The sequence below is a fragment of the Nanorana parkeri genome, unplaced genomic scaffold (genome assembly GCF_000935625.1).
Source record: "Nanorana parkeri isolate BGI_ZX_2015 unplaced genomic scaffold, ASM93562v1 scaffold67, whole genome shotgun sequence".
NCBI lineage: Eukaryota > Metazoa > Chordata > Amphibia > Anura > Dicroglossidae > Nanorana > Nanorana parkeri.
In genome coordinates, this window is record NW_017306335.1 from 699,203 (window position 1) to 712,098 (window position 12,896).

The 12,896-nt window shown below is 40.9% G+C and overlaps 1 protein-coding gene across 1 annotated transcript in view; it reads right to left on the reverse strand.

Annotated features, from left to right (window-relative positions):
• The window catches only part of WNK1 (WNK lysine deficient protein kinase 1), a 150,571-nt gene that overhangs the window by 42,912 nt on the left and 94,763 nt on the right, over positions 1 to 12,896 (reverse strand). The window contains exons 6-13 of the mRNA XM_018576418.1: positions 10,379 to 10,467; positions 9,664 to 9,883; positions 9,032 to 9,359; positions 7,606 to 7,760; positions 4,610 to 4,867; positions 2,130 to 3,227; positions 1,394 to 1,462; positions 237 to 365 (exon numbers count right to left, since the gene is read on the reverse strand). Of these exons, the coding sequence (XP_018431920.1) occupies positions 237 to 365; positions 1,394 to 1,462; positions 2,130 to 3,227; positions 4,610 to 4,867; positions 7,606 to 7,760; positions 9,032 to 9,359; positions 9,664 to 9,883; positions 10,379 to 10,467 (2,346 nt within the window). The remainder of the gene's footprint in view (positions 1 to 236; positions 366 to 1,393; positions 1,463 to 2,129; positions 3,228 to 4,609; positions 4,868 to 7,605; positions 7,761 to 9,031; positions 9,360 to 9,663; positions 9,884 to 10,378; positions 10,468 to 12,896) is intronic.

Genomic DNA, 12,896 nt, shown 5'->3' on the forward strand with positions numbered 1-12,896 from the left:
CTGGCCACCTAGCTCAAAACTGAGTGTTGTCAGTCTCAGCAAGGTTGCTAGTTGTCAGTGAACAGATGGTGATAATGATCTCGCCCACAAAGCTGCCACTCCCACTGTGTAACACAAGAGGTATCCATCAATTCCTAAAGGAACGCACCATTTAACTCAGGTTCTGGAAAACTTTCAAACACAATTTACAGTGCAATATTCTATTATAAGCATGTAGTATCTTGCATTGCACATACCTGGGGGGCAGGGACAGTGGTTTGGGTTTGAGTAATGACAGTTTGAGTGGGGGCAGGCAGATTGGGCACTGTTGTTGGCACCGGGTACTGTGATGCCTGATGAATTGGAGACGGCTGATGCTGAAAACCCTGAAAAGACAAAAAGGTAGACGCAATGTTTACAACATATTACCATCTGCGTACCTGACTAGTTAACAGTTCTGAAATAAGTGGTGGAAAGAGCAGTTGTCATGGATGAGGTGATGCAGAGAATCCTAAGTAATAATGTTTATTTTAGGGTGACCACAATATACAGTGACTGCTTATCCATTTGACTAAACTGGTTGCATTCGGATGACCCAGAGAACATAAAACACTAGTAATGGAATTTAACATAAGTTATGGCTTATTAATTCAGCCATGGCTAAAATTAACATATGCAGCAACCTTTTCCTGTTGCTTTGGGCAATTTTCCATCACATGGTATAGAAGCGGGATTCTGGTTTAATACGTCCTCTGGAACTGCTGATATCTACGTATACAACCAGAAACCTTCAGCACTACTGAAGAACTATTATGTCAAAGAGCTATTAATAAATGACAAGTATAAGTGTAATGGGAATGCTGGGAGCAGGTGAGCTACAATCTGACTGTAGATTTAAAAAAAAAAGGTTTTAATTTTTTTTAGCCTTCATCTTAATAAAGGAGGAACACTGTTCAGTTCTAGCCAAAGGGGAAAATCCCCTATTGGTAATACCTGTTCAAGTGGCCAAAGTGAAATTTCATCTGACTTCACAGAGATTATGGCTAGAGTTCAACTTTAAAGGAGAATTATGGGGTGCGTGAAACACTAATCCCCATAATTCAAGCCAACCTGTGACACTGAAGCTGTCAGAGGTTGGCTCTATTGATCGGGAAGTCAGCGAACACATACCGCCAAACCGCTGACTTCCCAATCCTCTCCCTGCAAAGGTTCGCCCCCTCTCCTCTCCGTTTCTCCAGCGCCAGCGGGGTGGATCTCGACAGTATTGTCAGGATCTGTCCCGGCTGCGGTTCGGCTGTGCGCTGTCAGCATATAGCCCACTATATACTGAGTTTTGGGTCACCGATGGACATCAGTATATGTCCAACCAAAAAAGGTTGCTCCATAGTTCTCCTTTAAGCAGGTATACACTCACCTGTGTGTGAACAGCAGGCTGGGTGCCAATCCCAACAGTTGATGCAGGGCCCTGTCCTGGTACCTGTGCCTGCTAGGATGAAATAAAAATGTATTAACGCCCAAAGGTCTGCAATTAACAAATCTGCTTAATGCTTGGATTTGCAATCCTGTCGCTACAGAATATGAGACACCTCTGAAGATCAGATTTTCTACATACCATATATTCAGAAATTGCTGAAATTAAATGTTAATGAAAGCTAAGGAACCTGAGCGTTTGGCTTCTTAGGCGACATCACTTATCTAATGTTGTTAAAATGAAATTTCTTTTGTACCCAACACCAAATGTTTTTGTACCTTTGGAAAACTGTTTTATCAAATTAGAAATGGCTACCTGGAAAATATGTTACAAAAGACATAGCAATGTGAGGCTCTGCTGCAAGGTTTTTCAAAGTACACCTATTCAGTCTATGCTTGAATAAGAACACATGATAAATGTTGGCATCAGAAAAGACTCTGACATAACAGCAGATATTTTAAAGCATTTAGGGATAAGAAAATATACAAAAGAAAAAAGGAACAATTTCTAGTGACTAAAACTCAATTGCAACAAAATATATAGAGACTGCTTCCTCTATCACTTCTCAGAGGAAATAAAAGATTTTATTTTTTTTAAACTGTTTACTCAAAAACCTAAACCCAGCCAGCAAGTAGTAATGACAGGAAATTAAAATTAGAATAGCTGTGATCTCAGTAACCTGTTGGTTATACACAGCAGATTGCATGGGAAAGGCTGCAGCTCCAGATTGCGGGAAGCAGAAGAAAACATGCGGCTCCGGAAAGATCTTCTGAGCGTAGGTCACAGAGGCATCGGGAGTGACTCCGGCGGCGGGTGGAGAAAAGTAATCCCCAGGGTCTGAGGAATTTCGCTGTGATGAGTCGCTGGAGTATTCAGAACTGCCATCTGGCCTGTACACCCCAGGGAGAGGAGACACAGGCTCTGGGCTAAGGTGGTTGCATTGCTCCTCAGCAACAGTCTGAAGTCGGCTTTGCAGTAAAGAGCTGTGCGTGACCTCTTCCAGTTCCAAAGATCCGCGGCGTGTTCGATAGACACGGTGTGGCAAGTACACGGCCCCCTCAGGTCCAGAAGAATGCACGTGAAATTCAAACACGCAACCATGATGCCCTTCACTGCCCTGAGAAAGAACTGGAGGAGCAGACTGTGGTACAAACACCTTATGATACACAATATGAGGCTCAGATGTAACTGGAGCGGACATACTACCCTGCGGAGAGGGTTGGTTGACTGCAGTCTCAAGCCTCAGACTTTGGACTGGGCGAGCTATATAAGTTTGACCAATCTGGTAGTCGTACACCGAACCAAGTTGTGTCACTACTGGATCCTTTGTGTGACCGGGTCCATCTGCAGCAACAAAAGCTTCTGCCTGCGCACTGTATGGCACACTAGCCAAGTACACAGCCTCCACGGGTATCATTGGGCTATCATTAGCTGTTCCAGACATTCCTTCAGTGAACAGTTGACAATCAAAGTTCTGTTGTTTGTGGTTGGTTTCCGCGGAAGATCTTAAGGGAGACTTTCCTTGAAGTGGCACCCCGTCTGACCTCCAGTTCACACTGTCTGTGGAGGACAAGAGTGGACTTGGTCCAAATGACCGTGTGAGAGGTGAACCATGACGAGCCTGCGACTCCAAGAAGGAAGTACTCTTTCTCCTCTGTGTGCTGGGCAATTTGGGAGATGAGAAGGTGGGAGGTGGAGAAAAAGACATGGGGCGTTCATGAATGGTCGGGAAAAACTGCGGCGCCTCTGGGAGAGTTGGATGCACCATGGACTGAGGCTGCATTAACATGGACGAGATAAGGAAGTGAGACATTTAGACAACAGGTAAACAAATGAGCACAATTTCTTTGACATTAAAACAGGGAATTAACAATGGAAGATGTACAACAGTCATTAAATACATGCTTGGGTGGCAGAGATTGGCTGTGTTCATCGTGACAGGATTTGCCTGTATTGTTGCTTTCTAATTTGTCAAAATTTTTTTCACAGGTGCTTAAATGTATAGGCAGATGTAGGAAGCATAAAACCACTGATCTCTTTTTTACAGCAATTAGGAAAATTATATTTGCAGTAAATATAGAATTAAGTGCAATGATTTAGAAAGCAACAGCAAAATAGCAGCCTCATTTTCCACTAAAGGAGACCTAGTGCAGTCTCCAGTTGGAGGATAGTATACGACTGGTGTTTGGTGAAGGTTGAGCCTTTAGTCAATAAAAGCCTATAATGGTGAATATTCCCAGAATTGAGCAATAATGACAGCAAAAGGGATTATGAGACACAAAAATTAAAAGGAAATAAGCGCAGAGCTACCATCAGAAGTGATCATCAACAGGGAAACTTAGGCAGGAGTGTGGTGCCTGGTGGATGTCCAGAGGGCCCAAATACAAGGGTTTTGCTTCTACAGCAAACCGTGGGGATAGCAACTGGATAACCGGTAAAAGCCTCGTCTCTCTGCCTGTCACTTCTCAACAAAGATGCACTTGTAGGCAGTTAGCGTCTGATGGGTCAGCCAATTAGACTACAGAAAATGCAAATGGGTTGGGCTCCTCTGTTCTTATTACTATCCTTATCAATATCGACCTGGTTTGGGGGGTTTTCATGGGTACTATTTTTTCTAGGCCCTACCTTTTCTAGGACCCCATTCTGCTTCAATCAGTCAGTCTCTTGCTGATTGCCAAGATGGGGTCTGAAAGCAGTCATCCTGATTTTGATTTTTAATGCACTCCTGACTAACATGCATCGAGAGTGAAATGGACAATCACGGCCCACGAGTATTAAACAAGAAACCTCCTGCCAATGTAATGAGCATACTTTTTTTGGGGGCAGCTAAAAATTCTAGGATACCTTGTTAACTGTCGGTAGTTATATACAACTAGCGTCTGCATTAACTGTTCTTCACGTTAACCAGATATTGCAATTATGTTCCTTAGAGACCACACAGCAGTTCTGTGAAGAGTCTGAGGAACAGGAAACAACACCTATAATGTATGTATATTTACATATGTAATGCAGCAATGAGAAATTCCGGGTAGGGTGAAAAAAGTTCAACTTTCACCAAAACACCAATCTAGCTCTTAATTGTCAATATGAAAGTCATACCCAGCCACATGTATTTAATGGTAACTTATCTGCCATGCGAGGGTGCAGAGGATCACATACAGGGCTGGAATAGAGGATGGGCAGGCTGCAGCGGCGCTGGTGCTTGCGAGGGCTCGTGGCGTGCATGGGCAGGACGCTCTCAAGAGCCTTGGAAAGTTTTTCAGCAAAGGATTCCTCAGGGGATGTCCACAGTGGAGAGACGGGGGCAGACAGGATATGGGGAGGGGTGCAGGGAGCACTGGGAGGAAATGCAGGTGGGAGAAGGGTAGAAGAGGGAAGCATGGGGACACAGACTGACATGCTACGACCTCGGCGGTGCTATGGGAGAGAACAAAACAATACAGAAGAAAAAAAAATAAAATAACAAAAAAATGACAAGTGTGAATGAGAATGTGATGTGTTAGACGCTTAGAATAACAAGGAAATGAGGAGGCATTCTATGCCTTGAAGATTTGGTTATAGTTAATAAATCAAATTAGTTTATGGTTACAAAAAAAAAAAAAAGAAATGTGTTAGATTCAATAAAATAATGACGGTTAAAGATTTTGAATCATTGTCCCAGTTTTTTTGTTGAGTAACTCCCCTGCAAAGAAATGGCTACAAAAGAGCTATGCACCATTCCAGTTTGCAAGAAAAGAAACATAAAACTTTAATACTATTCCTATGAGTAGTGTTTCCTCCACACAACAAACCTGTATGCAGATGTGCCCTCTACTGAAAAGCATTTATTTTTCACTCAGACTGGGTTATGTGGCATTTCACTCTTACAAAGGCAGTAGTAGTATATTCATTCAGCCTTTAGTCACATTAACAACCAACGACAAAAGAGAGGTATTCGGATTCCTAGCCTTTTCAGAGCGACATACTTACCGTATATACTCGCGTATAAGCCGAGTTTTTCAGCCCATTTTTTTTGCTGAAAAGTGCCCCCCTCGGCTTATACTTGAGTCAGCGTCTCGAGCTGGTCAGGTTTCTTCTTACTTACAAGACGGGGCCAAGAAACAATGGACACAAGCAAACCCTCATCTTTAATGTATTTATAACAAAATCTTATTTTAATTTTATACATTTTGAATTTAGTAGGGAAGGGTTAACACACCTGCCAGTGTATTTTTTGCTGTCTGTGTACAATTGGGGAAATTTGTATTTGCTTGTCCCAGAGACACAACCGGAAGTAAATGGAAATCACCCGAAGTGAGGGGAACTTCCCTCTCAAGCTAGCTGTACCGATGTGAAATTTGCACAGTGGGTGCCGCTGTCACCCTTTCCGCCGGTATAATCGATAATCTAATTGAAGGAGCCAGTTTGAAAATCTTCGAACAGAGCCGGTAGCCAATCTGCTTGGCCCCGTTCGGGGTATTATGACAGCAGCTGGTATAAGGTATAAGCATGTTACAGAACAGGAGGGCAGTATTTAAAGTGTATGCAGTCAAAACATATTAATTTTATTTTAACGTTTTGGATGGAATAGGGAATGGTTAAAACGGCTGTCAGTTTACTTTTTGCTCTCCGTGTACTGTTGGGGAGAAAATACTTTTTTTGTACTCACTGTAGAATACTTTTCTTTGCATTCATTGAAGCATACAGTGGGGATCTTGATCTCCACTGTGTCCTTCAATACACAGAAGAGAAAAAACTACTGCCTGTACATACAAACGTTTTATCCTACAGTCTGAATACAACAAATACAGAACTATGATGGGTAGAAAAAAGAAATGGCAAAAACCTGCAAGATCCGGTCTGTGAGGACCATAGCAACCAGAATCTGATGACCAAAATGGAAAATGTCTGGTTGCTATATACTGTACAGTTTACATAATTAATGAGGTCCAATGCAACCTTCAGAAACGCAAGCATCAGGACTAAAATTCCATACACCCCCCGTGTGTTCACAGGTAAGGCAGCCATGAAAAAACCAGCTTCACCCTCAAAAAACTTCACTGTAAACAATTATTTAAAAAAAATTTATATAAGAATTGTTTAGATTGTGTTGGTTAGACAGTTATTTGTATTTAGACCATTAATAGGAAAATCAAACCTGTGGAAAGGATCTAAAAAGCTGTGTTCTTGTGCAGTGACATGTATGCATTGTATATAGTTTGTGAAACCAATATCAAACTGAACCAACATAAGTAAAGGGATAGGATACATGCAAATCCAGCATTGGGAGTTTCTAAGAGCTACGGGGATAAAGTCAACCAGGTTGGTAACTGGATGCAAGGAAAGATATAAAAATGCATCAATATCATGCAATATTATGTATCAGACAGAGTAGAACACATGGAGATAATCTGACCTTTCCCAACAGAAATATGCCGGTTGCTCCCCCTTGTTATAATACAAACTATCCTAAAGATCTCAGATATAACCCTTTAGAAATTTCTATGGTTCATTTGAAAATGTATTATAAATACTCAGAGTATTTATACGCTGGACAAAGAATATTATAGAGTATTTCTGAACAAAGAAAAAAAAAAACCATATGCAGTACATCTCTGGGAATACATACACATTTCCATAGTTTGTGTGTTTTTTTATTATTAATGCTGCAATTACAGAAAATTACCTGTTGATCTGCCAGAAATCCAGTGTTTCTAACTTTCTGTACTGACCTGATGTTGCTGCCTCTGCTACAATGAAATTCCAGGCACTGTTGTTGGCCCTGCTGAACTACAGAACATCTCCCCCTATCATAGGATCAACAGGTAAATACTGTACTTGCAGCTTTAAAGCTGAAGAAATGTGCATGTATTGCATAGATGTATAGATTTTTTTGTATTGCCCAGATATACACTTTTTAAAAATGTGGTTGGTATTAAGTGATCTTGGGCAGATTTACCATACAAAGAGGAAAAACACAGCAATGAGTTATAAGACAAGCATTTAGGGGGTTTGGTCTTGTGTAAGGGAACAAACTTTGCCATTCCATTAAGTTCTGCTATAGCCTGCTGGGGTTTGTTGCATCTCAGCTACTGAAGAGATGTTCTTTACTAATATTAAGACTTTTATGGGCAAAGTTATACCAGTCAGAATTAAAAAACAGTTTGCTGCCTTACCCCGACCCCTGGCTGAGCTGGAGCGCTGTATCCAGGCTTGGTGCTAGAAGGGAGGATAGGATCCTGTTGTGAGCCATAGGAAACAGTTTGCTGACTGCCCACTCGAGACTCTGTGTACACGGTGGAGCCCTGCCCGCTGTCCATTGTTGCATCCGCTGTGAGACAGGACATGACAGAGCAGAGAAGTTAGAGGTAGAGACGAGACCAGAGTGCAAGAAGAGAGCAGATGCACACGACTGAACTGGCATAAACCTGTGGCAGAGTAAAACTACACAAACAGATCTTTAAATTAGTACAAAAGATCTCTTCCAGATTGTGAAATAAATACAAATCAGATGCATTACCAGAATAACCCACAAATATCCCCGAGCTGATTTGGGCAGTTGCCTCTCCTCACTGCTGTACAACCAGATATTAAAGGAGAAGTTAGATTCTACCCATAATTTCCCTAACACCTCATTCAGACTCTCAAAAATTATGTAAAGCTATTCCAATAAACTATACAGTATAAAAACATAAACGAGAAATATTATACCTGTCAAAAGGACTTTTTTGATATCCATCATGTGCTAAACTTCACACAGTTCAATCAGACAACATAGCTAGAATCATGGCATGCTTTTTCTTTAAAAGGATTACAGGCTGGACACCTTCCTGCTTGTGAATAGACAGTGATGGAGCAGCAGACTGACATGTCCCTGCTCTCTCCTGTCAGCACATGTGAATTCAGCACACCTCACTAGTTCCTAGTTCTGCCCCTTCTACTACTAGCTTTGATGTTACTGTGAAGGGATCACAGGATGCTGAAATCAAATTCAGGTAATCACACATGTTACATTTAAACATACATATATACATGCTTTAGAATATGCCTAGAACGTAGCGATAACTTGACTATTACAGACTAAGTCTGTATATAAACTATGCAATGCTGCCTCTGGACATGAAAATAATAATCATCCAATGGGACATTATAGAGAACTTGCTCTTGTCTGCCATTCATTTTCAGGGCAAGACTTCTTTCTTCTGGCTAAGCCCTGCCTACTGCCAGCCCCTGTCCAAGGAGAGTGCCCCCCAAGCCAAATAATTCAGTCTTACTGGACAATGGATTGCAGTGGCAGTTTTTGGCCCAGGGAGTCCATTCGTATAAAAGTGAAAATAAATCCAAGAAGAGGGTTTTAACCAAATTAAAATCGTACTGTTAAAAAAAAAAAAGTAGATAATTTTGTACAAAGAAAAATAATTAGCCACAAAATTTCCTCATTGGGCAATGTAGATCTTCCAACAGCCTTTACAGATGCAACAATACAAGATTGGGGACACATACTATTTACAAACAATCCACTCACTCCTTTGACCAAAAATATTACATTTGGTAAAAATGTGCAACGGAGCTTCACTTAAGCACAATCAATGTAATACTCACAGGTCACTGATATGCTGGGCTGTTGGTACTGCAGGTGCTGATCAGCTTCAGGTTCCTCTGGCTCCACCTGGGAGGAAGAGGCATTTGGCACACTGGTGAGAGCAGGGGCTGGGCCAGAGCTGGGCTGAGCGGGTATTCCTGTGCCTTGAGGTGGGCTCGGGAGCCGAGATTCAGGCTGCTGCTGGCTGATCTCCTCTTGCTTCCTCTTCTCCTGCTCCTTCCGTACATGCTGCCGCTGCTCTCGTTTACGTTTGATCAGTGACACTCTGTCTTTGATCGCCTTTGCCATGGTTTTGTGATCACCGTCACAGACATAGCCTGATTCTACCTGTGTAGAGAGGGGAAAAAATGAAAATCTTAATCCAACGTCACTTGTCAAGGTAAAAGAAAACAGTTTCCCATAAATCAGACCTACTACATTTCATATGTTCTCCACGAACAAAGGAAGTTTAGCTTCTATGCAGTTCTCAATTTAAACAGGCCAAACCTGACCTGGAGTTCAGTTTTAACAGTCAAGCTACATTGAAATTATACTATAAGACAATAAAGGAATCACAGGACCATTTAGGTGGTGCATATAAACCCCCTTTTGAGCACTATGTATTAGAAGACAAAAACTGAGGAAAGCTCACCATTTCCTGAGCTACATCTTCAGGGAGATCCCTCTCTAAATCAAAGGAAAATTCTATGGCTTCGTTATCCTTGTATTTGCCCTTTAATTTCTTGATATCTTCAATTCGCAACCATAGTTTGATAGCTATCTTCTCTCCATCATCCTCTTCTGCCAGTTCCACTCGCACCCCAGTCTCCTCTTGAAAAAAGGCATGGTTCAGCAAGTCTTTAATAGCATACCTAAGCAAATGAAATCAAAAACTTCAGAGAGATGAGGGTGCAAATATGTGAGTGCCATACACTCATGCTTCAGAACGTGATGGTCAAAATGGGAAAATCTCCCTGAGCGTTGCACACATAGCAAAATAAAAAAATACACAATTAGTTACAATTTAAAGGCCTGCACTAGGTAAGTGCTGCAGAATTCCGATACATGTTTTCTTCTTTTAACACTAAAAACATAATTAATCCTGATCCAGTGTCCTGATTCAGTTTTCTTTTTACACCAAAAGCACTCTCAAGGCTTCTGATGAAATGGACCCAGATTGCCCCTACAGCAGGTATGGATATTGGTTTTCTGGAGCAGAAACGTATGTAAATATGGTGCTTGCACTCTGTAAATCTCTGGACTTATAAACATTGAGGGTCGATTAGTTAGCCTGGCCATGGAAAACACTTCAGAGAAGGAATATAAAGGGGCAGTTGCATATTATAAAATTCTAATCTTTTGCAGACCTTTCATCTTTATTCTGTTGAATGCATCCCTCGATGATCTCTTTCACTTCTGGAATGGCAACCTTATCAAAGCTGGCTGGCTTCACACCCTACAAAAGGGATGACAAAAATAGACGAGTAAGAGAAAGAAGACAACATTAACTGCAAGTAACTTGCCAGCATAGCTATACTTCTGGTAAATTATTTTCAGAAGCTTGACTTATTGAACTTGTTTACAGCAGCAGAAGAGCCACAAAGCAATCTGCGCATATCTATATAGATACAAGAGGTCGACAACCCACTCACTGCCAAGCAAAGTGTGTACAGCATGCCATTTTGTCTGCAGCATCCATAGTAAAATGAACTTCCATAATGCCCATGGACAGGTTCAATGCCTGTGCCCGTTTAAATAGGGCACCCTAGACACTATTGTTACTTGGTTTTATAAAGAAAGATTTTTCAGATCATTTTTTTCACCCTCTGCATCAAATAAAGGTAAGAAGGGTCACAGAGTATTTAAAAACAGAACAATCTAGTTGGTAAATTAGCTGCAGCCATGTTATAACTTGTTGGTTGATGTTGTGGGAAAGAATGCTGCTTGCTGGAAGAATTATTTGTGTGCGAGTGGCACTTACACTATATGGGAGAAATGTTTGTGAACATCTGACCATCACACCTATCTTGTTCAACATTCCATTCCAAACCCATGGCCGATAATATGGATTTGGCCTCTCTTTGGAGCTATAACAGCCTCAACTTTTCTGGTAAGGCTTTTTGCAAGAGCATTGGTGTGGTCAGTAACTAAATGAAAATAACTGGCTCACATTCAGCATTTCAAATCACTTCAAAAGGAGTTTCATAGGGTTGAGGTCCTGGCTCTGTGCAGGACACTCAAGTTCCTCCACAATATACTTGTAAAATCATGTCTTTATGGAGCTGGCTTTGTGCATCGGCCCCCCAAACATGCTGGAACAGAAAGGGACTTACCAAAACTGCACAAAATTGTCTAAAATGTCTTTGTAGAAACCATACCCTTCAGTGGAAATACCTAAACTCAATCATTTGGAGGTGAGTCCACATGGCCATAAAGTTAATGTGATGGTCAGATGTCCACAAACCTTTGACACTATAGTGTACCTGTACGGCTAGACACAAGGTAAGTCTCAACAGACCTTGGTGGGTTATCGCGGAGACATCAGCAGTCTGAATGTACTCTTCAATATTTATTATGATACAAATCTGAAAAAAAATCTTTATACCGTATATACTCTAGTATAAGCCGAGTTTTTCAGCCCATTTTTTTTGCTGAAAAGTGCCCCCCTCGGCTTATACTCAATTTTTTCCTTTAGTAACCTGTGGACATGGAAGATAATAGTCCATTAGTGGGGCCTTTAGGTTTACATTTGAATTCTGTTTGCCTGTAAGCCATATAACTGGAATTTGCTGCTACCTTTTATGTGATTGGTGACCTCCAAGCAAGTAGATAAACATACCGTATATACTCGAGTATAAGCCGAGATTTTCAGCCCATTTTTTTTGCTGAAAAGTGCCCCAAAATTAGCAGAGGATCATTGTAAATGTATTGTTGCAGGCACTCTATATGTACATGTACTATATACTACATATAGAATGCACTGAACAATAGATTTACAATTATCCTCTGCTAATATGAATGGGTTAAATGATCCGTAGTACATGATATGTAGCCCTGTACCCCCTTTTCCACTTACAGAGCTAGGTTATTGTTTTTCTTTTAAATAAATATTCATGTAATTTTATTGGTATCTATCTTCATTTTGTACATTTACCAGTAGCTGCCTCATTTTCCACCCTCGGCTTATATTCGAGTCAATACTTTTTCCCAGTTTTTTGTGGTAAAATTAGGTACCTCGGCTTATATTCGGGACGGCTTATACTCGAGTATATACGGTACATGGAAAAAAAACTAAAATATGACTACTGTGTAACAAATTGTTGCCAACATTGATCTTCTAGGTCGAAAAAGTTCATAAGGTTACCCATTCTTCTCCACTATAAATGATATCTTTCGATTGGGTAATCCTATTAAGCAGTCAAAGTATACTTGGTGGTAATCTCATTTAGGACAGAATATTTGGTGGTCACATTATCTCAGTAGCTTTAACCAATATCTCAAGCCTGTTCACACCAATACACTACTAATTAAACATTATCTGAGGCACTCTAGCAAGTTCCTAGCATGTAAAAGCCATCAACAGGACAGCAGAATCCTGCACCATATTCATTTTTAATTCCTTGTTAAATGCAGTAAATTGCTGCTGGTTAATGACGTAATACGCATTGGCATATATGTAGGGAAAAGAAAAGCTTCATGATCGGAGCACAGGCATGCAATGCTGGAGTCAGGATAATTCCAGGTCAGGAGTTATTCTTTAATAAAAAATAGTTACTTAGCACAGTTATCAGATTTACTACCCAAAGTGTGTGTGTGTGTGTGTGTGTGTGTGTGTGTGTGTGTGTGTGTGTGTGTGTGTGTTGTTTATCTCCTCCCCAATATCAT